Raw genomic sequence first — 25,673 nt, forward strand, 5'->3', positions numbered from 1 at the left:
AGTGGAAACAGTGTCAGACTTTATTTTGGGGGGCTCCAAAATCACTGCAGATGGTGACTGCAGCCATGAAATTAAAAGACACTTACTGCTTTGAAGGAAAGTTATGACCAACCTAGATAGCATATTCAAAAGCAGAGACATTATTTTGCCAACAAAGGTCTGTCTAGTCAAGGCTATGGTTCTTCCTGTGGTCATGTATGGATGTGAGAGTTGGACTGTGAAGAAGGCTGAGCACCGAAGAATTGATGCTTTTGAACTGTGGTGTTGGAGAAGACTCTTGAGAGTCCCTTGGACTGCAAGGAGATCCAACCAGTCCATCCTAGAGGAGATCAGTCCTGGGTATTCATTGAAAGGACTGATGTTGTAGCTGAAACTCCAATCCTTTGGCCATTTCATGTGAAGAGTTGACTCTTTGGAAAAGACTCTGATGCTGGGAGGGATTGGGGGCAGGAGGAGAAGGGGACGACTGAGGATGAGATGCCTGAATGGCATCACAGACTCAATGGACCCAAGTCTGAGTGACCTCCAGGAGTTGGCAATGGACAGAGAGGCTTGGCGTGCTGTGGTCCATGGGGTCACAAAGAGTCGGACACAACTGAAAGACTGAACTGAGACAAAAAATTATTAGATATAAAGGGAATCACTACAAAAAACAAAAGACACTGAGATACATGGAGATAGCATCGTTAACATTTTTCACAGTATTTTAAAGTTTTTAATACCCATAGTATATGAAACTGAGAATGGAGAAGGCAATGGCACCCCGCTCCAGTACTCTTGCCTGGAAAACCCCATGGCCGAAGGAGCCTTGTAGGCTGCAGTCCATGGGGTCACAAAGAGTTGGACACGATTGAGCGACTTGACTTTCACTTTTCACTTTCATGCATTGGAGGAGGAAATGGCAACCCACTCCAGTGTTCTTGCCTGGAGAATCCCAGGGACGGGGGAGCCTGCCGTCTATGGGGTCGCACAGGGTCAGACACGACTGAAGCGACATTAGCAGCAGCATAAGACTAAGAAAGCATCTATCTTTACATAATGACCTTTTAATTGTGCATATTTCTTATCATACCTCTAAGGAAATAGGCAGAAGAAAATGTACCTGAATATTAACCATGGTTGACTTTGGGAAGTAAGTCCAATGTCTTCTGCCAGTTATGACAACTGGCTTTTATAGCTCTGGTTTCTAAACTTGGGACCTTTACATTAACAAGCATGATTAATCTATTATCAGTCAACTATCATCATCCTTGTCATCAGAAAGCCCTTATTAAGCACCTTCACTTTACATAGGGATGGACTAGACACAGAAGACTCACTACACAACCAAGGCCTACACTCACTTCACTGGAATGAAACAGCACAAATAAGCTGATAGGAAAGTTGGAGCAGGAAGACAGCATCAGGCTTCACAACAACATAGAAGAGGAAAGAGAAATTCAGGATGCAGAAACAGAGAGTGAGGCTCCAGGAACCAGAGTTTGAAGGCTAATGGAGGATGTATTTATAAAGACATGAGGCAATGAGATGGAGAGAAGAGAAGAGGTCAAGAAAGGCTGATGAAGGGCAGTCACTGAGATTTCCACATTTGTTCTTGGTGTGAAGTTAAGCACACTGAAAGGAGAATGCAGCAGGGAGGATAGCAAGCCATTGAGAATAAATAATTCTCAAGTAATCCTGAAAGTCATAGGCAGAGATTATAGAGAAGATTTATACACACATACGCACACCCCCCCCCCCCCAAATGAGCTCTATAAGTCAGTATCATTCAAATGAATTATTTTCATAAATTGTGTTTTTCTAAGTGTGTGCAAAAATTCTTCAAACAGGTTAAGCAAATTACTGTCCCTTGCTATCTTTTGAAAATGTTCCTTGAAAGGCTAACCCCCTTCTGTAATAAAAGGATTTGCAATGCATAAAACAGAAGGCAATAGAGAAATCATTCAAAACCCTGCTCAGACCTTTCTTACAGCTCTGACACACAGAAGCCATGCCATACTGACTCCTAGAGGGCTAACGAGATGAGAAAAAAAGGAGGGTCCATGTCACTGCTGCATAATTGAGGAAGGAAGCTTGGCCAATGCAATGAGCTAGGAGAAGGGAAAAGAAGTGAGACAGAGGCTGTCCTGCTGGACTACCCTTGAAAAGAGTCAGTGCTCCCAACTGCCTCTCCCAGAGCCACCTGCACTTTTCAACTGTATAGGAAGGGACTGTCCACCACCCAGAGCAGCCATTCAGATGAAGTGCCCGACCCTATGACTTTCTGTTTGGTGCAGACATTTGAAACATGTTTGAAACTTTTTATTTTATGTTGGAGTACAGCTGATTAACAATGCTGTGACAGTTTCAGGTGGACAGCAAAGGCACTCAGCCATGCGTGCACAGGTGGCGTGCGTCCATTCTCCCCCACACGCCCCTTCCAGCCAGCCTGCCACATAATATTGAGCAGAGTTCCATGTGCTGTATGGTAGGTCCTTATTGGTTATCCATTTTAAGTATAACAGTGTGTACATGTCTATCCCAAACTGCCTAACTATCCCTTCTGCCTATCCTTCCCCACTGGTAACCTTAAGTTTGTTCTCTAAGTCTGTAAGTCTGTTGAAACCTGTCTTGTTCTCTCCCTTCCCCGTTCAGGGTCTCCCAGGACTCATCGTCATCTCCGCTGGTTGACTCCTTTGAGATGCCTTTGAGAATCTCCCAAAGTGAATTTCTGACTTCCACACAGCTTATATTTTAATTCAAAACATCCCAAACATGTTCTCCACGTTTGGGGAAAAGTCATTTACTGTGTCTGCATTCTACTGTATGTAGTGTTAAGTCATTCAGTCATGTCAGACTCAGAGACCCCACGGACTATAGCCCACCAGCCTCCCCTGCCCATGGACTTCTCTTGACAAGAATACTGGAGTGGGTTGCCATTCCCTTCACCAGGGGATCCCTACCCAGGGATCGAACCTGGGCCTCTTGCATTGCAGGTAGATTATTTACCACAGCAGCACCCAACAGTAGTATTAGGCAAAAAGAAATATTTTTCTTATAGATTGATCAACCAAGGCAAGTGTTGGACAATTGTAGAGAACTTAATGGTTTATGAAATAATTTCATACACATGATTCTTTCATCCTTCAAGTCACTATTCTTCCTAACCCTTCAAGAGCCCCCAATTCCCAACCGCAGCTTTAAATACTTCAGTGATTTTCTATTTTTCTGTATAAAGACCCAAATCTTTATCAAGGTGTCTAACCTCTACCTCTAACTTTTAATTCACAGCACCCTACCTCACTGTCCTCTGTATTTTGGCCACACAGACCTTCTATCAACTCCTCAAACAGGCTATATTACTTCTGCACATATTTTTCTGTGTTAAATGCTCTTTTCCACCCTCACATTTTGCCAGTCAATTCTCAACCTGCCTTGGTTTTCAGTTCCACTGTCTTATTCTTGGGGACAACTGACATCTGCATGGGTATTCAGTCATGTCTGACTCTTTGCAACCCTTTGGATTATACCCTGCCAGGCTCCTCTGTCCACTGGGATTTTTCAGGTAAGAACACTGGAGTGGGTTGCCATTTCCTCTTCCAGGGGATCTTCCTGACCCAGGGACAGAACCCGTGTCTCCTGTATCTTCGGCATTGCAGCTGGATTCTTCACCCACTGAGCCGTCAGGGATGCCTTTCCCAACTTCCTGATCAAGCCAAGTCACTTCACAGCTCTGCATACCTTCCTTTTTCAGCACTCAATGCAGTTATAATTGTACATTGGTTTATATCACTATTTGATCACCTTTGTCTCCACCAATAGACTATAGGTTCTATAAGGAGCAATACCTAGGGCATCGATTTTTTTCTCATTAGCGTATTCTATAGTACTAGCTCAGTTCATGACACATGTATTCTATAATACTTTATAAATAAATGAATGCATAAGAATCTGCATGTGGAGGGACGTTATCATATTATAACATTTGAGAAATGTAAAAGTGGAGTCTCAGATTTTAAAGGATTTGCTCAAGAAGCACAGACAAAGGTATTTGACTTCTGACTTTAGGACCTTTTCCTAGAAATGAATCGTTTCAAGGACTGGAAAGCACTGCCTGGCATATAGTAGGTGACTGGTGCAGACTTTTAAGAGAAGAAAATAAAATAAAAATGAAAGTAGCCAAGAATAAATGATGAACTTCAACATGGTTTTCATAGTGAATAGTCTTGGCCATAACATTGGGCAGGTTGCATCACTTTTGTAGGCTTCAGCTGAAATTTAAACTCGGTGACTTTATACTCTGTAAATCTGAGATGCTGTGCTTCCAAACTCCTCATACCTTGGGATTCTATCTCACAGCAGGTACCTACATATGGTGGCTGAGTTACTTAGCAGCCCAGATTTGACTTTATGTTTTGGATCATTTTTAATGTATTCAGAGAGCAATTATCCCTGTGCAACAAGAGGCAAATGCAGGCGCAATTACATCAAGGATAACATATGGGAGCTATAGAAACAATAGAAAGTTATTGCAGGCTGTTAAGCACAGCAGATGGAGAAGCATCATTATAACCTTGACAGTTGACCCTGGAACTTCCAGATATATTATACAGTTACATGCGCAGGAAGCAAAGAACATCTGGCCCCCAAAATATCATTGAATGTTCTCTTGGCATTGTTCAATGACTCAGAAACTGATAAAAGGGAATCATGAATGGTCTCAGTCATTCAGCCAAGAATTAGGTAGAAACTATAAGGGAAAAGGCATCTTCTTTTTCTAACAAATTTGGGGATTTTCCATCTAACTAGTCATACATATGTGTTCTTATCCTGACTGTCTCCTAACCAAATTCCCCCTGAAGGTGCTCAAAAATCAAGAGGTAGCTTGCCTTTCCAGATTCATCTCTCACCCACTCCCTGACCTAAGCCCATACTCTGGCCTCATAATGCAGTTTTCTCATGGCCCCCTGAGAAACCCATGGGTCCTTCAAGCCCAGCTCAAATGTCATTTCCTCTTTGAAGCCTTCCACTATGCTCCCAGGTAGAGCTCAGTGCCTCTAAGTTCCCAGGTGATAGCACTGACAACCATCTGATTTACATTATGATTACTTGTCTGTCTGCCTCTGTCTCTTTCTCCAGCCCTAACCATCCCACTAGCCTGTACGACTCTTGAAGATAGTGTCTATGTTTGATTCATAACAATATACCTCAAGAACATAACTGCATGTCTGATATTTATGAAGACTACTGCGTTAAATGCTAGGTGGCAACTAATCAATAGATGAATTAACTGTACTCAAAGAAGGAATTCTATTACATCAACCCACACAATAATGTTTATTTTATCAGGGAATTTATAGTGACCTCACTTTAACCCCAAAGAACTAACTCCAATGCTAAGAAGTTCAACCACACCAATACGCCAACAATGGAATTTTCAGAAGAGGTACTGTATTACTTACTTCTTACCTTTCAGTTAAAATTATGAAATTCTTTCTATGTCAGGCACAGAACTAGAGTTTTGCATGCATTATCTCATTTAATCTTCAAAGAATCCTAAGAGGTATTATTACTAGTCTCATTTTCACACAGGATAGTTTGACATATAAGCAGATAAATTACTTTCCTCAAGACCCAGGGTTAGTAAGTGACAGGGCTGGGCCTGAATTCAAATCTGAAAACCTGTACCTAAGGCTGAAACATGAGCTCCTTGCCACCGTGTGTTCTCCATGCAGTTAGGACCACCCCTAGTATCTGAACTGATTAATCATAATCTTTAACGTTTTTCTTCACCTCTTATTACTTTCAAGTTACTTAATTTTACTCACATAGAAACTTTCACCTAGATATTTTATAATCCTCCCTGATAGATCCCTACTTCCTTTACAAAGTTATTATCAGTATTTAAGGACTCATTTCATCCCTCAATTTTAGAGTAAGAAAACAGACACAGAGAAGTTAAGAAACTCGACCAAAGTCACATAGCTACTAGGAATGAGAGTCCAGAGTGGACCCAAGCCATTTGACTCCGGCACCCATGTGCTAGCATCCACTTCCTTAGGGCATTCGTGCATCAGTCTGGAAGTCCACTGGACAGAGTGTCTGGGACTGTTACCTACCCAGGCAATTCCTTAGCCAGTTCAATTACAGCCACCAAAATCACACAGGAATACAAATGACTTCTTTTCAAAGAAAACAGAATCCATGTGTTTTCTTACATATGAAATGGAGCCCGCAATCTCTGCCAAGCTGTGATTTTACCTCATCGGCTTCCATTAGGTGGTCTCGGTTCTGCTTTCATCACTAATTGGCATTGTACTGCGTTAGACTTAACTTATTCCTTTTAGACGGAGAAGGCAATGGCACCCCACTCCAGTACTCTTGCCTGGAAAATTCCATAGATGGAGGAGCCTGGTGGGCTGCAGTCCATGGGGTCACAAAGAGTCGGACACAACTGAGCGACTTCACTTTCTTTCTATAGTTCCTTTTGGAGAAGGAAATGTAAACCCACTCCAGTGTTCTTGCCTGGAGAATCCCAGGGACGGAGAGGCCTGGTGAGCTGCTGTCTTGGGGTTGCAAAGAGTCGGACATGACTAAGCAACTAACACACACACACATACACACACACACACACACACACACTCCTTTTAGAAAAACACAGGTCATTAATCTCAAACTCATAGTCACTTGCCTGGTTGGTCAGATTGTTTTCTCATTTCCAAGAGATCACTGTCCTCTATCTATGATTATCTTGATAAAGTAGTAATAACCTCCACATGAGATCTTGATACAGTAATAACCACTAGCATTTACTGAGCCAATCATATGTCAGACACTGCTTAACTCCTTTACTCAGATCCTTCATTCATATAATCCTTTTGTTAGACCTAGGATGCTGAGAACCATACCCTAGGGCACATGGCTGGATCCCAGCTCCAACTCCACCACTCAGCCTATTCTTAGCCTCTGCTGCCAATATTCTGGTCTCTTTTTTCCCTCTCTGTCATATAAAGAAATTTATCCAGACAGAATTTTTTAAAAAAAGTAAACAGTACCTGATAAGACCCAGCTCTTCTCCATTCAGATCTACCATTTTCAAGAGCACCATTTCCTTGTCTGTATTTGAAGAATACCTAGTCAGCAAAATAAACACACTTAGTGAGTTCTAGGCTAGAGCCTGGCCCTTGTGTATGACAAAGCAGAAGCTGACACAAAAAACAAAATGACTCTCAGTAAGCAAGGTTCCCTGGCACCTGTAATCCTACAAACGGCATCCAGGGTCTTATTTCTTCGCTAAAGAAATGTTTGCAAATGTGACCAAAGTTAGGGGCATAGGTCAGCTCACTGGAGATGAAATATACATTTTTGAAATATTATAGGGCATATATTATTTCTCATGGAAAGGATTAGTTTTTGAAATTTCTACTCATATCACATTTTAGTGAAATCTCTTAAAAATAGCAGGGAATGTGCAAAATCAAAAGCATGCCTGACCTACAACTTAAAGCGTTCTTTTATGTCCTTTGAAGGGAAATCAGAGTGTATTTTCTAAAAATCAACTCCTTTGAAATTTATCAAAAAATATGTAGACAAATCTAAAATATCAGGTTGGACTGAGATATTATTTTATTCTGCCATAGTAACCAAGTACTTCTCTTCTGTCAAAAACCCAGTTTATCACATTAAAAAAATTTTTTAAATAATGGCCTTTCTTAAGTTGTCAATTATGCCAGTCTTAGGGCCTGCTCTTCACGCCAACCTCTTTATTCTTTTACCTTATCTATCTTGCTACATTCCCCTGGACTAAAATGATTTCTTCTGAATAACGTAATAAAAAGAGCTATTCATTAATTGAACAAATACGTTATGCATATTTTTATATTTTACAGATGAGAAGCTGAGAGCCAATAAATTAAGGTTTAAGTAAATCAATAAAGGTCACACAACTACAAAGTGATAAAGACAAGACCACAGGTGCACCTGATTTGAAAGCCTAGAGTCCTTCAAACGTTCACATCCAGTTCCCACAGCCAGCAAAGTGGGAAGATGTGTACACAGGTTTTTCTGTGCCTCTACAGTCTCATTTCTGGTTGTCTTAGATTACAGACATGCTTTTAAATTATTTCAGCTTTAATACTCTTTCAGGCTTCACTATATCCATCAACTAACAACCCTGTTCTTAAATTTTGTTGATAGTTCCTAAAGGAAAGCACACGCAGTTCATTCCGATAACTGGCCCCCTCACCTTGCTCTCTCTGACTGTGGATTCCAAAGGTAAGAAGTAGGACTTCGGTTGATCTGTGCACCATCCACAGTCCCTTTATTGATAAAGATTTTGCCTGGTTTCATATTTGTGTGTGCTATCTCAATGCTCTATGGGTTAAAAAAGAAAAAAGTTGTAAAGTTAGAAATCCTAGTGGGCATAAGAACTTAGTTGATATAAATAGAAGAGCCCTGTGGACAATTTCTTTCATCTCCAACTTATCCCTACTATGGGATGAAAGCTGGAGAGCCACAGAGCTGGTGTCATTCTGGGCTGGTATCCAAGATCCTATAGGAACTCTGTATCATAAGAGACCTCTCCTAAGGTGCTGTAAGCAATGCTAAACAACAGTTGCCTCTAAGTCCCCTTGCCTACCTTCACAATGCCAGTGACCATGTACTCAAAAGTTCGATTGCTAAATCCTTCACTGGCAATTACAAATGTTGTGTACTGGAAATATCCTGCTGGACCCGAGTGTGTATGAGTGCCACTCAGAATAACATTGTCTCTTCTGTACAGGGAGCCGTATTTATTCTGCAGCCTGCTCAGGACCTTGAAGAAAAAAAAGAACAATCAGAACTAAGAAGAGGAATAACACAGGTGCTTAGCCTGAGAAAAAGCTCTGATGAGGCTAATCACTGCGTTGGACATCCCCGTCACGTGACCTTTCACTCTGTGCTTGAGTTCATCATCTCAGTAACAACGACGTCAACAACAATTGCAACTGCTAACATTTTATAGATTCTTGCTGTGTGCAAGCAATGCTAGGTACTACATCACGCCATTTAAAATCTTTATAACACCACCCAGAGGTAGGCGTTTTTAATCTTATCTTTTAGCTAAGAACATTGATGCGTCCAGAAGTAAAATAAGTTGCCCAGTGATATAATAAATAGCAGAGTCAGAGTCTAGATCCAAGTCTACCTGTAGACCTAGTGCTCTCACCAGTTCGTTGTCCAGACACTGTTTTAAGCACTAGGGATATATGAGGTCCCTACCCTGAAAAAGTTTTTATTCTAGTGAGGGAAAGATAAATATGTAATATTATATTACAGAGTGATAGATGCTGAGAAAAAATATTGCTAGGTAAGGAAAAATAATGTGATAGGCATTAGTGAGGAAAGATCTTTCCACAGATGTTTCCTTTCATCAGAGGCTTAACCAAAGAGAGCAAGGTGGTCATGCAATACCAGAGTTGGGTGGAGCAAGCACCCTGGGAGCAGTGAACAGACAGGGAAAAAGCCTCTTTACTGTCTCATTTCCCACAATGAAGAACTCAGTATTCCCAGACACAGACACTTACACTTATTGGTCTGGGAAGACCACCTGCTATGACCTGAGAACACCCCAGCAGCCCTGTGGGTAGGCCCATGGGGAAAGGAATCACCCTGCCATCATTAACTTGCTGGCCTTTTGGTGAGCAACCATAGAAGGTGATCCTTCAGCCTCAGTCAAGCTTCAAACAAACACCTGCAGCTGCAGCCAATATCTTGAGTCAAACCTCATGATAACAAAAGTAACGATAATGACTGTGGCTCTAACACAAGTCAGACTCACCCAACCCAGCCATTCACCAAAATCCTGAGCAATAATACAAAATTTTGTTACTCTAAGCCACTGAGTTTTCTGATGACTTGCTGCACAGCAGTAGATACCTTAAAGAGTCAGTAAGTGTTCACTGAATTAGTCAATGAACATCCAAATAAATAATAAATAAGGTCTTTGGAGGATATACACACATCAAGAAAACAACAGAAAATTAGTGATGTTGCCAAGTACCTATTTCTCTCTCTCTCTCTCTTTTTTTTTTTTTTTTTTTGGCTAAAATGACTCTTTTTATTGAAGTATAATTGACTTCAAAATACTGCATTAGTGCCGAATACCTATTTCTATTTTTGCTTTAATCATCTGCAATAAAAAGTTTGGTATCACTGTGGTTTGTGAAAGATGTTTTGACTTTTTTGTGTCAAAAATTATTAAAATGTTCCAGCGAAAGTGTCAATCCCAAAGCAACCTTCCTCGATGTAAGATACTATAACCTAATACCAGAGACAATGGTAAAAACTCATTTATGTCAGAGCTGGCAAATACTGCTTATCTCATGCATTAAGTCCTGTTCGTGGGTGGCTACTATCAGAAGTAATGTGCTGAGAAGGATTCTGAATCCAAATCTGGGCTTAGCAAAAAACAGTACTTTTGGGGTGGGGGTGGCATGTCATGGGGCATGTAGGATCTTAGTTCACTGACCAGGGATCAAACCCAAGCCCCCTGCAATGGAAGGACAGAACCTTAACCAATGGACCAGCAGGGAAGACCCCAAAGAGTGCCTTTTTTGATTGGCAGTGCTGTCCACTTTGATTAAAAGAAAACCCTTATTTGTATCATCTGCCAATTTCCATGGTGTAAATACTCGCACCATAGTGAATTTCAAGCTACCAAAAGTTTAACCACCAGTTCACAAAGTTTCTACATATTTAACAATCAACCCTCATGAGGTGGTACAAGCCCGTTCCAGCACATCACAGGTACATAAGGAAACAGCAGCAACTGGTGTGTTACCTACTGAACCTACATAAACACATCCATTTAACTTCTTCTATTTTAGGTAAAGAGCTCCACCACCCTCATTCTAGTCATGTGGTCATTGAATCAGGAAGAGATATCACAAACCATCTAGTCTCCTTAACCTCTCCATGCCCCATATACTGATTGCTAGGTTTACCACATCCACGTAAGCAACCAAACAATACCAGGAAAATGTGGAAAGGAAATAGAAAGTAATTAGACCAACACTGGGCTTCCCTGGTGGCTCGGTGATAAAGAATCTGCACCACGGGCCAATGCAGGAGACACAGCTTTAACCCCTGATCTGGGAAGATTCCCTGGAGAAGGAAATGGCAAACCGCTCCAGTATTCTTGCCAGGAGAACCCCATGGACGGTCCATGGCGGTCGCAAAGAGTAGGACAGAACGTAGTGGCTGAACAACAGTAAAGACCAACATTACAAGCCCACACTCTCCATCCCAGTGAGGTTCCATGTTCTTTCTGTTTGATTCTAATTCCAGCCCATCTCTTCATCACTCTTACATACTCTTTTACACAGTAACTATTACTGTGTAATACCAGAGTTGGGTGGGGCAAGCACCCTTCTTCATGAAGAAGAAATGTCTGTAGGGAGAAGGGGAAACCATCAATGAATGGACAACATGAAAGCTTAAGCAGTTAAAAAGCTGATGTTCTACAGTGCTATACTTGAAATGGATAACCAAGAAAGACCTACCAGAAAGACAGGGAGCTCTGTTCAATGTCATGGGGCAGCCTGGATGGGAGGAGAGTTTAGCAGAGAATGGATAAGTATGTATGTATGGCTGAGTCGCTCTGTTGTGCACCTGCAGCTATCACAACGTTGTTGACTGGCTATACCACAATATAAAATAAAAACTTTATTAAAAGTAGAAGCTGATAATTTTACAATCCTGTAACCAAGGCAAGAAGGTTGTGGAAAAGAAAGACCTGGAGTCAACTTTACAGCTCTAATGTCCCACCCATTTTTATTTCTAATGAACTGTAACAGGGGTTTTAGAATTAAGTACATTCTATGCAGGAATCAAGCTCTTAAAAACACAGGAGTTGTGAATCTTGAATTTTAAAACGAAAAGACTACAAACAGCTCACAGAAATCTTATCCTAAACTATAGTCTCTGAGATGAAGTCAGACACGTGAGACTTCTGGAAAAAAGAAAAAAATTAAAGACTCCATCATCTAATAACAATGCCTGCCAATAACTATTATAAGTAGCATGTTTCCTACTTCATGAAAGGAGGGGTATTTTTATCATAGACCTATAAAGTTATATTAATGTCTATAGCTCAATTGTCTGACTTCCGTTTCTATTCCATTTCCTATTGCTGACACTCTTGGAAACGTGACATAGAAAGAGCTAGAAAGTCATTCTGTTTTTCTGTCCAGCATCACTGCTTAGAGATCTTTTCTTTAATCTTTTCTCCATGCTGAAAATGTTATCACTCTTAAAGGTGAGACTGAGAACCTGACTAAAACCGGATGTTATAATAAACTTAATGGCACTAGTCTAGTTAAGAGTTATTTTTCACACTTTCCCCTTGGATTAACTTGGGATAAGTAAGTGGGTTCATTTCAGAGTCTTTCCTCTGGGTCTCAGATTGCAGGGGGAAGTAAAAATTGGAAGAGATGGTTAAATGGTGCCAACTATTGACTGGATAGTAGTCTCTAACCCAACACATTAAATCCCCATCCCCTCCATACTCTACCCCAAAAGGTAGAGTATGGAGAGACAGAGGTTTGAAGTCTTATTTCTACTTAATGACCCCACCATTTCCCAATCAGAACCACTTTTGATTCCTCAGAAAAACAGTATGGTGCTGTGGTAATGACCATACTCTCCAGCAGGAAGGCGTCAGTGTTTGAATCCCAGTTCTGATGGTTTCTAGCGCTGTACCCTTGGACAAGTTACTCGGTCCTCTGAAACTCAGTTTCCCAATCTGTCAAATGACATAATAATAGTATATCCCTCATACAGTTTTTTGGAGGATTAAATGAACTAATGTATATGGAGCACTTGGAACAATACCTGATTTATCATAGGATTATGTTAAGCGTTAGTTCGTATGCCAACTCATCCCCAAGTCACGTTAACATCTGACTTCCTAGCGCCGTATAGTCTCACTGCTGTCCCACTGGCTCAAGACTTTTCTGCAGCATTACACAATACAGGGGGAATTGCCAGGAAAAGTGGAAATCCTTCCTGCAGTGCTAGTTTCCCTTTTCAGTTCTTTTAGCCTTGGGAAATCTCCCCATACCTTATCCCCTGTTTGAAATGCCTGGTGTGATTACTGTTTTCCCAACTGAACTCTCATCAGTAGAGCCTTGATGTTAACTTAAGGACTCTCCCAATGTGCGTCTTCACCTCTGGCTCTGGTCTATTTCAACCCTCAAACATCACTGTCTGATTAATCATCCTAAAGCAGAACTGTGTTTGCATCACTCCCTTGCAAAAGTTGTCTAAGAATCTCCATCACCCAGAATCATAAACAACCAAGCATTCCAGAGACCTACAAATTATGACCAACATATCTTCCAGGCATCTCTCCATTTGCATTTCTCCCTGTGTTTCTGTGTATATGATTTGTACACGTAAAAATCAAGCTGTCCCCTTGATTTGATAGCTCTCTCCCCCAAATCAACCAATTCTACTCTTTCAGGGACTTCCCAGGTGGTCCAGGGCCTAAGACTCCATGTTCCCAATGCAGGGGGCCTGGGTTCAGTTCCTGATCAGGAAACTAGATCTCACATGCTGCAAGTAAGACCCGGTACAGCCAAATAAATAAATACAACAAATATTAAATAAATAAAACTACCCATTCAAGTGTCGTTTCCACTGCTCTTTTGAGTTACTCACTATAAGGGAGTTGCTCTGTCATGAGGATATGGACAGTGAGGAAGTGGTCAGTAGCCACAAGACTGGATCATCCTGAAAGTGGATCTTTTAGCCTACTTGAGCCTTCAGATGACTGCAGCCTCTGCCAACACCTTGACAGCCAATTACCCTAATTCAGACCCACCTAGCTAAGCCTGCTCTGAACTCCTCATCAACAGAATGGTGAGATAAAACAACAGATGTTCATTAAGTCCCTATTTGGGAGGAGCTATTTATTACTCATGAATAGATAACTATAATAAACCACTGTCCTTTATTCCAATAAATTAAAGTTATTTGTGTATTTCTGGTACAGTCCTTCCTCTAATCCCCCAACCAGGTAGTGAGTTCATCAACACGGCTTATGATTCATTTAGCTGTGTGCCCCCTGAAGTGACCAACAAAGTGCCTTGCAAAAAGTCAATGCTCTCCAAGATAATAAAATGACCTTCTTTTAAGAATGTAGGCTCTGGTACCAGACATATATATGCGTTCAGAATTCAGCTCTACCATTTGCTAACTGTGTGAACTTTGGAAAGTTACTCAACCTTCTCTAAGACTCAGTCTCTTTATCTATAAATTGGGGTAATAACAGATCCACCTCATAGTTGTGTTAAGTGCAGGGCTTGGAAAAGCACTGCATTCTCTGCTCAGCATGTTTCCACAGATGTGAGAGGCTCCCATCCTACTCCCCATAAGTGGGTGACACTGGAGACATGTTTTTAAGCTCTCTCGTCATCCCTCCTCTGGGCTCCTTCACACAGCCCTTTCACACAAGAGGAGCAAGTCTTATTTGGTGGGACTGATAGAACATGACACTGAATAGTGGATATTTGATGGATAATAGTGGATATTCTGGATGTTCTAAACGCTCCTCTTTCTCACATTTGTGAATATGTGAGAAGACACTGAGAGTATACTTTCTTTCTGTGTCCTGATCCTTGGAGAAAATATAATTGGATCAGGGTCTAGAAATTGGCTGAGAGACAGACTTGGAAGTCCATCTGTCTGTCACTTTTTCTCTCTTCCTCCTTTACCCCTTGCATCTTACAAGCTGCCTGCCCAGGACTCCCAGGTACCTTGCTGCTGAGCTCATCTTTCCCACAGTGGGGTAACATGATCTAAATTGGGGGAAAATCACAGGCCCTGCGATATTCTACAATATAGTTTAGAGATTAAGAGGGTTAATGTTGTATTCTTCTAAATTTTATTATGGACATTTTCAAATATGTACACATCAGAACGTGTACAATGTGCCTTTCACTCAGCTTCGGCAATTTATGGCCAATTTCATCTTAGAGTTGCACTTGAATTCTCTTTCATTCCTTGCAACTATTTTCAATTGTCTAAAACCTTGAAGGAAGGGTTAGTAATTAGTTGGCACTCTCAGACTTCTAAAAAGGAAGATTAAATGCCAGTGTACAGGAAAGTAACGTGGGACATAATAAGCTTGTGAAATACATTGGCATTAATAATGATGACAAGCCATCAGCAGTATGGAAAGCAAGTTCTGACCAAGCTGATTTACAATGGAATAATAAGGCTCATCCTCCTCACTTGATTATCAGCTGGATTGTCAAAAGCTTATAATCCTGAGGGTAGTGGAAATTCACTGGGTGAGAAACCCAGGAGAGCTTAGTTACTTAGTTAAATTCACCTGCAGGCTTTGCCTTTAAAGCACGGCAACTCTTTCTCACCCCAATCACTTACCTCCAGCCTGAGTCGCTGGGATACCATGCCTATGTCGATGCTGACAAACACTACGCGATTGGACCCATCCGGCTCCGCCATGATGAACGCACGACTGTACAACCTCGTGAGGATGCCCCGTGCATACTGGCCAGTTTTGCTGAAGCCCATCTAAAGAGGAAGAGAGCATCAGACCAATCCTCACTTCTTCTCATTCCCCTGCTACCAGAAGCCAGGCACAACCCCACAAGAGATACGTAGGCAGAGAAAAGCAATCCACTTGACACCATGGCTCTGAGTGAGACAGCATATGTGTTTTCAAGAGTAAAGCCAACATCACACACACACACAAAAGTCTTTACTGTTCTGTGTAGATAGAGGCAAAGTAATGGCCGGGTTGGAAGAAGCTACTCGCTGGCCTGTGGACAAGGCAGGAGCTGGTGTGACTTGGGAATTGTGTTATAATGCTGGAGACCTTTCAGGGTTTTTCTGTTCTTTGAAACAGGATCTTTTCTCGAGCCTATGTAAGGTACTACAGAAGGAAATACTTCTTCAAGTATCATCCTACATTTCCAGGAATACCCTGAAGACTGAAGGCCTCTTCACTTTGGTTTTCTGGTGTGTGGGTTGGTTTTTGTTTGTTTGTTTTTCGTTTTTTTTTCCTAAAAAAAATGGTTTCTTTAGGACACAGTTATCTTTACTGAGGGTACCTCACCCTGGCTTTTACAATGTTGTCCCTCCCAACGTTGTAGCCCACCAAATACATCAATCTTAAACCCCTTCTCTCACCATGTCACAAAGCGTACCCATAAAAGCTGCACCCAGGTCTCCAGCATGGTCCCTCTACTGCTTGCTTATCCCTCATGCAAGTGTTCATTTAGAGTTTACATTCCAGAGTCACTTTTCAGAAAGGACAACTAGGAATAATTTCTAGAATCTAAAGATTATTTGGTTGGAGGGGGGGAAAAAATCCTATCAGGAAATCTCATGCTCTGATTCCCTAGGAAAGGGTAGCTAGAAGTGTGTGTGTCTAACATCACAGCCAGGAGGTTGCATGCCAGCGCCACAGGCCATCTCTGGCCCCAAAAAGGGTTTTACTTTGCTAACACAGTGTTGGCCCACACCAGATTTCCGGTTTTAACTAGAGTTGCTTACATTTTCCACAGAGAGATTTAAATCCTCAGATTTTCAATCCAGGAACTTTTTCACTCTCTCTCTCTGTCTTTCAGTCATGTCTAACTCTGTGAGCTCATGGACTGTAGCCTGCCAGGCTCCTCTGTCCATGGAATTCTCCTGGCAAGAATACTAGAGTGGGTAGCCATTTCCTTCTCCAGGGGATCTTCCCAACCCAGGGATCAAACCCCAGTCTCCCACATTGCAGGCAGATTCTTAATCTGTGTGAGCCTCTAGGGAATCCCTGGCTTCTCTTTAAAAAACTGTAAAGTGAGGCAGCCCTAGTTTCACACTCTTACATGCCAATGATCAGCTAAAACCACTCAAACTTTCTAGTTGTACCCACTTTCTGTTGCCCCCCCACACTTAGGATGTACTAGACATTTATCTTATATTGGCCTGCTTCAATCATTTAGGGTACCTTCCCATCCCCTCCCTGTAGTATCAGAGTTTGCCCACTCTGCCAATTTCATTCATAAAAAAGGGCCAGTTGAGTTTACAAGGAAGTTGTGGTTAAGTAAAAAATCCCTCTTCCTTATAGTACAATATTCATAATGTTAGATAGCAGTGAAGTCAATACAAATGAAGAAGATTAAGACATAACAATTAGGAATAAATGCAGGGTATTGAACAAATAAAATCATTTGTTTCACAGTCTCTTCAAGGATCCCATGATTTACCTACCAAATTGATATCTGATACTTGTCCTGTGCAGTCAGCTCGCCCAACACCAATATGGTAGCCACTGAAGTTCTGAAACAGGGTAGTCTTTGGGGTGCTGGGTGTTGGAGATACCTGGGTAGTTGTGGGGGCCCGGGAGGGTGTTGAGTATTGAGGGGCTGCAGAGCCCTGCGTAGCTGGAGGGCTCTGGGTGGATGGAACACCTGAATCAAAAACCAAAATAAGATATTTAAGAAATTTTAACCCTTGCACTTGGCCTCAGTTAGGACACACAGATTCAGCTTCTTAAGGAAGAATCTGTGTATTTTCTTACATTCAAGATACACTGTGAGAAACATCCTAGGAACTTGGTTTATATCATAATCCCAAGGAGGATCTTTTTCATGGCTCAGAAATGTTTCAGCCTAACAATAAAGGTCTCTGACAAATGTCCTTCAACTTCTCCCTCAGGCTGTTCCTGTTAAACCTGTAGCCCTTCATTCACTCACCTGGCACTTCTACTCCAGCCAAACAAATCAGGCACCAGGTTCCTGGCACAGTCTACTAAACCCGGCCTCTGGATTCTAATATTCTCTCCATCCAGAGACCTTACTCTCCATTTTTACCAGTCAATCTCCACTACATGTTAGAGTGGTTCATTTCCACCCTACCCAAATCCAGCTCAACTCCTTACCTCCAGGAGGTAACCCTACTGTCTCTGTCCTGCTCTAGATGCTTTATGCTTAATGCAACCTAGATCTTTTATTCTTAAAAGGTCTTCTAGATCTTTAATTCTTAATGCCAACTTAAATTATTGTATTTAAGTCCCACCTTATGTTAACTGCTCTCATATCACCATATAGGTATGCACACTAATATATATACCCTATATTAACATCACACACACATCCCAATATAAGGGAGGCCAAATGGGATAGAGACTAAAAGGGCAGATGTCAGAAACAACTGGGGTTTGAAAATTAACTCTACCTTTACTAGCTGAATAAATGACTTAACCTATTTTACCTCAACTTTTTTCATCTATGAAGAAAAGTAACATAACTTTCTCATAACCTGAATCGTCTCCTACTGACTAGAGTTTATTGACAATTAATATCTTAAGACATAGTCAAAATTTAGAACAATGGCTGATGGCTGACATATAGCTTCAGTTTTATTTACACATTTAGACATCTTATATATTTCATTTTGTCTGTTTCTACCTCAGACAACAGCCAGGGTTGGTCAAAGCAACACACGTCAGTGTTACATGCATCAGTGGTCAGAAAGTACTTAGGCAAGAGATTGACAGCAGACTTCTTCTGGGTTCCAGAATTCTGGAACTCAAGAAAGTTTAGAGATCACATCATCCAATAACCTCCGTTTTACTTATAAAGAAACTGAAACCCAGAGAAAGGATTTAACCAAGTTTCCATAGAAAGCATATGATGAATCAGGTGCCCAATCAGACCCTCCAACTCAGAATCAGCTGCTCTTTCATCCACATGCTAAGTGCAGTTAGAATCCATGCCTTCCTACCCCTAAGCCCAAGTATTCTACAAAACATCAAGTATTGCAAGTAAGGAAAATAGGCACCTTCGCTTCTGCCTTACGGATACCAACAAAGAAATGTGGTGGAGGCCAATGCCAAATCTAGTCACATAGCCGTGGGGCTTATTCTCCATCTCGGAGTTTCAGATGTCTAAAATGGTGCTAAGGCTAGCACCTAGCTTTATGGCAGTTTTGTAGGAATTAAATGAGAAATTTACATAGAATGCTTACTATTTGCATCATAGAAGTTATTGTTTATTGAAGGATTGCTTCGCATCAACCACTATGGCAAGCATTCTAGGTAAATTTCTCATTTTATCTGCCTGAAGTGCAGGAGATTCGGGTTCAATCCCTGGGTTGGGAGATGCCTTGGAGAAGGAAATGACAGCTCACTCCAGTATTCTTGCTTAGAGAATCCCATGGACATAGGAGCCTGGTGGGCTAAAGTCCATGGGGTCACAAAGAGTTGGACACGACTGAGCAACTAAACACACCTGTACACTAAATGAAAATAGCGGCTAGTATTTTCACTATTACCTCTCTGAGCCTCAGACTCTAGATTCTCTAATTTTAGAACAGAAAACTAGGTTCAGTCCTATGGATTCTTTCATTTCTAGCAATAATACTCATTCTGTCCCCTTTCAGAAAAGAGGGATCTCCGTTTTTCTGGGTTTTCAGGGAATCCGAAATACAAAGACAGGTAGAGAACACACTGGAAAAGAGAAGAGGCCGCAAAAGAGAAAACTGAGCTGAAAAACACTGCCTGTTTCTACACTGGGCCTGAGGACAGCCCTCTCTCCGCCCTCCCTGCCTTTTGTTGGAATGCATTTGCTTTATAACCTTGCGTTAGTTTCTACTATACAGCAAAGTGAACCAGCTGTATGTATACATAGATCCCCTCTTTTTTTGGATTTCCTGCCTATTTGGGTCACCACAGAGCACTGAGTAGAGTTTCCTGTGCTACACAGTAGGTTCTCATTAGTTATCTGTTTGATACACAGTAGTGTTTATATGTCAAGTCCAATCTCTGGAATCTAGAAAAATGATAGAGATGAACTCGTTTGTAAAGCCCACCCTTTACTTTGGTCAAAGAATTCAATCCCCCACCTGTCTTTTGTACTGTTGATTAGTTATTGTTGTTGTTCAGTCACCAAGTCATGTCTGACTCTTTTGCAACCCCATGGACTGGAGCATACGAGGCCTCCCTGTCCCTCACTATCTTCCGAAGTTTGCCCAAGTTCATGTCCATTGCATCAGTGATGCCATCCAGCCATCTCATCCTCTGATGCCCTCTTCTCCTCTGTGCTCAACCTTTCCCAGCATCAGGAACTTTTCCAACAAGTTGTCTGTGAGCATCAAATGATCAAAACACTGGAGCTTCAGCATCAGTTCTTCCAATGAGTATTTAGGGTTGATTTCCCTTAAGATTGACTGGTTTGATCTCCTTGTTGCCCAAGGAACCCTCAGGAGTCTTCTCCAGCACCACAGGTCAAAGTCATCAATTTTTTGGTGCTCTGCCTTCTTTACAGTCAGCTTTCACAACCATATGTGACCATTGGGAAGACCAGAGCCTTGACTATATAGACCTTTGTTGGCAGAGTAATGTCTCTGGTTTTCAACACACTGTCTGTCTGTCATAGCTTTCCTACTGAGAAGCAATTGTCTCAGCAGGAAAATCTCAGCAGTTTTATTAGGAATATAATCTATCAAAGAAGAGGCACCATCAAAGGCCTATGGACCTGATTGCCTGTAAATGTAGCCTAGTTTCCAAAATCTAAATTAGTTTCCAACCTTAAAAAAAAATTGGAAGGTATCTAAACTGCCTCCCCCAATTTCTAGCTTTCATTGAAAACTCAGGAGAGTTGAGTCCACGTGACAACATGATAACAAACGGTTGGCACTCAGGAGGGCCTGTGGACCCTCTTCACCAGAAATACACCTGCACCCACCCTGGGCCACCTCCCCTCATTTATGGAACTTGACTGACCTTCATAGCATTTGAGTTCAAGATCCCTTCTCTAAAGTTTCACAGACTAATTGACATTCAGCAGGTCTTTCCTTCTCCTTTTGCCCCCCAGGAGAAGATGATGCCAGAAAGAAGGCAAAGAGAAAAAGAAGAGGCTCAGGAGTCACTGGGCCTTGAAGAATCCTAAGCTGTACTTAGATCAATGGAAAAGTGAAACAAATAAGTGCATGTCAGAACACCACACTGGCTATTTGGGAGCAAAGGTAAACTTGATAAAAATTGCTATCATTGCATAAAGAGCAACTGATGGAAAGGTTAGATGACCATCCGTTGGTGCTTAAGTATACAGTGAACTGCCCTATTATCAGCAGACACTGTTTCTTGCCTTGGTGTTCCCTATAATGAAGAAATTTCCTACTGGCTAGGAATAGCATCGGAGAAGGCAATGGCACCCCACTCCAGTACTCTTGCCTGGAAAATCCCATGGACGGAGGAGCCTGGTAGGCTGCAGTCCATGGGGTCACTAAGAGTTGGACATGACTGAGAGACCTCACTTTCATGCATTGGAGAGGGAAATGGCAACCCACTCCAGTGTTCTTGCCTGGAGAATCCCAGGGATGGCGGAGCCTGATGGGCTGCCATCTATGGGGTTGCAAAGAGTTGGACACGACTGAAGCGACTTAGCAGCAGCAGCAGCAGGAATAGCATCTAAGAGTACTCACGATACTTGCCTGTGTGATTTTCAATGGTCCCACTGGTGATAAACAACAGACTGAGAAGAGCCACCGTGATCCCTGTCATCATCACAAGGAGGAAAATCAGGAATATTTCGAAGCTGGAAAAGGTGCGTTTGGCCATTTTTTCCCAGGAGAAGCAAGAGTCAGAAGAACTGTGAAAGAGACAGGTAAAAGAATAACAAAATACACAGGTTTCAAGCTGCAAAGGCAAAGATATCTTAGCTCTTTCATAGAACAGATTGTACCAGGAATGCCACTAGGTCCATGTCCCATATCTCCCATGTCTTCATGGAAGACATGACCAATCAATTACAGCACTCTGATGAATTCACATGGGGTTTCCAAATGCTTTTCAGCACAGTGCTCATCTTAGAAGCCACCACCTGCCATCTGGCATTGACAACAAAGCTAAAACATATATGTACTCCTAGGATACATCATACTGCTTTCATTCACGGCAGTGGTACTCTCTGTATATTGGTCTAGGCTGAAGCATTTCTGCCAACAAGGATAACTGAGGTACCCACATGGCTTGTACTTGTGAGAAAGCTGGTTGAGGTTAGGGCCGTACTTTGTGGCCATGGTTAAATAACTTGTCAACAAGGAGGTGAAACACATAACTCTGGCCTTTAAACCTCCTGTCCTAACTTTTGATTTCTACCCAAATAGAAAACAACATGGAAAAGGAGATTGGCGTCTCTGATCTAAAGCCAGGCATTTGTAAAATTTCTCTCTTCAGGGATTGGAAGGATCCCACACGTTTTGCAAACCCCAAGTCAAAGGATGAGAATAAAGAGAATGCCATTGTGTACTACAAAAGCAGAAAACGACCTTACTGATTCATGAAGACGTTTTAGGCCTCGAACTCATCACAGCTCAGAGGGACTAGAGAAGCTTCGTAAATACGCAAATTATGCAGGTTCACATGATGCAGTAGGAGAAAGTATAATATGGTTACAAATTGGGTTGTGAGGTCTGGTGTCAGAGTTCGAATCTCACATCTGCCACTTACTAGATGACCCTGGGAAATTACGCCTGACAGTGAGCCTCAGTTTCCCCATTTGTAAATAGGGATGTGGCGATGATACTTTTGGTACCTACCACATAGTTTTTATAAAAATGAGATGATGCAGTTATACTTTGTTACAAGGAATGTAGTAAGTGTTCAGAATGTTAGCATTTATCAATTAAAACCAATACAGTATTGTAAAGTAAAAAAATAAAATTTAAATTAAAAAAAAAAAAAGCAAAGGCTCTGTGATCCTCATTGGCCTAAGAGAGTTTATATGAGACTAGTATTCAAGAATCACAAATCCAAGGTGGGAACTTCAGAATCTTAACCTTAAGGAAGCTAGCATAGTAAGGTGGGACTGGAGTCCCAAGACTTGGGTAAGATGGTGCTACCCCCAAGAGCTGTAAATTGGCAACAATCAACTGTGTTTATTATGGCCCAATTTTTCATTTCAATTTGACTTAGTCAACAAGATGAAAGATAAAAGGTGACAGTTTATCAGTAAAAATAGAACCTATATCTACAAATATGAAATTTCAGGCTTCCTTTCAAAATATTCCATAATATATGGCAACACTGAGCCAGCATTCCTGTGCACCAGGAGTTTTGTAAAGCTTATTAGCTGCTGTTCTTTTCAATGGGGCAGCCCTTCTGCAACCTGCCACTGTCTGTACCCAGTGAGCCTTATCTATATGGTCTTTGTCATCATTTTATTTTGCAACCCTTGGACTAAAGGTTAATAAACAGTCTGAGAGCAAACACTTCAGAGGTAGTGCTGAACTGGGAGTGGGTGAAGAGCTTGAAACATCTTCCTGTACTTCCTGGTGGTTTGTTAGTAGGCATTCCTCAACCATTTATCACCGCTGCAGTCAATCTCACCACCACTGGTAGGGACACCTTCAAATTTAGGGCAAAACAACTTTCACTCTCGGCCCTGAGTCAGAAAGTACATCTAAGATGTGCATCTAAAATTTTGATAACTCAAAGAAGTTTGCTAGTCAGTTGCTGTTTGTTTTCAGTAACAGACTTCAGACCTTGTAAACCTAGTTCTTACTTAAAGCTTTGGTTCCTATGAGCCTTCCTGCTAGCTGAGATAGCACAAAGAAGGCCATTAAAAATGGTCCAGACTGGCAGCTAGACCCCTCAACCCTAAAGCATGTATATGCAGATCAGATGTGGAAATGAGGCTCCATGGTAAAAGCCTATGTAATAGACATGATATAACATATGTATATGCATGTGTGTAGACAGATTTTTTTTGCTACTTTTGCTCTGCTAAACTAATTGTCACCACTGACCTTTTACACAAGTCAACAATGGCACTTAATTTAACATTAGAGTTTACTTCTTATGTGGATTACAGTGATATATCTCAAGTATTTCACCACTCTATTTAGTTCCCAAAATTACCACCAACATATTGGGTTGGCCAAAAAGTTCATATAGAAAAACCTGAATGAACTTTTTGGCCAATCCAATGTTACCTTTTTTTTCAACACACTATCCTTCAAAAATGATTAAAATCTGAATGTGAACATGAAAGCAAATGTCTTACACGTCTCTTTGAAAGGTAAATGTGCCTTGGAGAGCTGAACCAGTGATTATATTTTTAAGGACTGTTATACTTCCATGGTGGTCCCGTGGTAAAAAAGTCTGTCTGCCAATGCCAGGGGGCATGAGTCTGATCCCCTGGTCCAGGAAGATCATACATGCTGTGGAGCAACTAAGCGCACGTGCCACCTGCGCTCTAGAGTCCGTGAGCTGCAACTACTGAGCCCAAATGCCCCTAGAGACCATGCTCTGCAACAGGAGAAGCTACTGCAATGAGAAGCCCACTCACCGCGACTAGAGAAAGCCCACTCACCACAAAAAGTAAGTAAATAAATAAATGTTTAAAAATAAAGAACTGTACATTTTCAAATACTTCCCACTTAATCCTGCAAGGTGAATGGCAAGGCACTAACGATCCAGCAGCATGTCACTTGCCATATCACCCTGAGGTCCCCTATTTTTCAGGACTGAAACAGTAAAAAGTAGTGTTTTGGCAAAAAGGTTTCCAAAGCTAAGAAAACCAGCTGTAATTAAGATCCCTGAGACAAAATGATTCAAGATCCCTCCCTCCAAGAAAATGCAGGCATTCTTACCGACTCAACCACTCAGATGAACTTGTGTGTCCTGGTAAAGCAAATGGTGGCCCAGAATCTTGTCCCCCGTCCCCTGGACCGCTGCTCAGTTGAGACTTCTCAGCACTTTCTGAAACCTACTGAGGAAAGATCTTCACAGTTATGTCCAAGCAAGTTAAGAGTTCTCGTTAGCACAGTTTTGTGGGTTTGGTACTTGGAAGAGATTAGCGTATTGATAACAAATGGCTTATTAGCAAATTCTCCCCTGGCACAGCCTGATACTGAGGAACTGAGCTGCAGAAGGCTTGCCAGGCTGAAGGTCATTTCAGATTTCAACACAACTCTTTCAGCCCATCAAGATCTGTGCAATAGCTCTAACCTGGATCACACACACACACAAAGTACCCATTTTATTTATTTACCCATGGTCATTCAACCAGTTTATCAAGAGGGAATGATAATGTATGCTGGACCTTAGTGTGGGCTATGGGCCCCACTAGGCAACATTTACAACAATTTCAAGACATTTAATTTTTTTTACATCATTAAAATTTCAAAACATTATGACCTCATTTTTGAAAAATATACAATATTTACAATATTTTGCAAAATATACAATATATATAAAATGTATAATACTTATGTATTGATCACAAAGACTGTAAAAAAGTATAGCAAAAAAGTATTAAGAAGCAATTATCTGGTGAGAAGATCATGAGTGAGTTTTGTTTTCAACTTTTTGGTTCTTGGCATTTTCTATAATAAGCCATGTAGCTTTTTTGTAAATATCTATCTTACCTCATCTCAGAGAATGTATCCTATATAACAGCATGAAGTTAATCAATGGCCCACAAAAGACAGAAACAAGAAATAGACCAAAGTTCTCCTTCTTTCCTAGTAAATTCATGTTGTTCAGGAAGCAATTTGAAGACCACACAGGCTGCTAAGTTTTACACAGAGTTTTAAGAGAGACCAACTCCAAAGTTCTGATGGAAACATTAGATTTAAGTGCTTTCAGATAGGGCATTTAGTAATGTGTCTTAGCTACCTCTTGGCTACAACAG

At 41.4% G+C, this 25,673-nt stretch overlaps 1 protein-coding gene across 3 annotated transcripts in view; it reads right to left on the reverse strand.

The window, feature by feature from the left end:
• Nucleotides 1-25,673, reverse strand: part of ASAH2 (N-acylsphingosine amidohydrolase 2) — a 123,107-nt gene that overhangs the window by 48,769 nt on the left and 48,665 nt on the right. For all 3 annotated transcript variants that reach the window (XM_069567865.1, XM_069567864.1, XM_069567863.1), the window contains 7 exons: nucleotides 24,631-24,746; nucleotides 21,469-21,626; nucleotides 17,245-17,444; nucleotides 15,409-15,558; nucleotides 8,618-8,794; nucleotides 8,225-8,352; nucleotides 7,035-7,112 (listed from right to left, as the gene is read on the reverse strand). In XM_069567865.1, the coding sequence (XP_069423966.1) occupies nucleotides 7,035-7,112; nucleotides 8,225-8,352; nucleotides 8,618-8,794; nucleotides 15,409-15,558; nucleotides 17,245-17,444; nucleotides 21,469-21,595 (860 nt within the window). In that variant the 5' untranslated portion in view covers nucleotides 21,596-21,626; nucleotides 24,631-24,746. The remainder of the gene's footprint in view (nucleotides 1-7,034; nucleotides 7,113-8,224; nucleotides 8,353-8,617; nucleotides 8,795-15,408; nucleotides 15,559-17,244; nucleotides 17,445-21,468; nucleotides 21,627-24,630; nucleotides 24,747-25,673) is intronic.

This window comes from Ovis canadensis, chromosome 22 (genome assembly GCF_042477335.2).
Source record: "Ovis canadensis isolate MfBH-ARS-UI-01 breed Bighorn chromosome 22, ARS-UI_OviCan_v2, whole genome shotgun sequence".
NCBI lineage: Eukaryota > Metazoa > Chordata > Mammalia > Artiodactyla > Bovidae > Ovis > Ovis canadensis.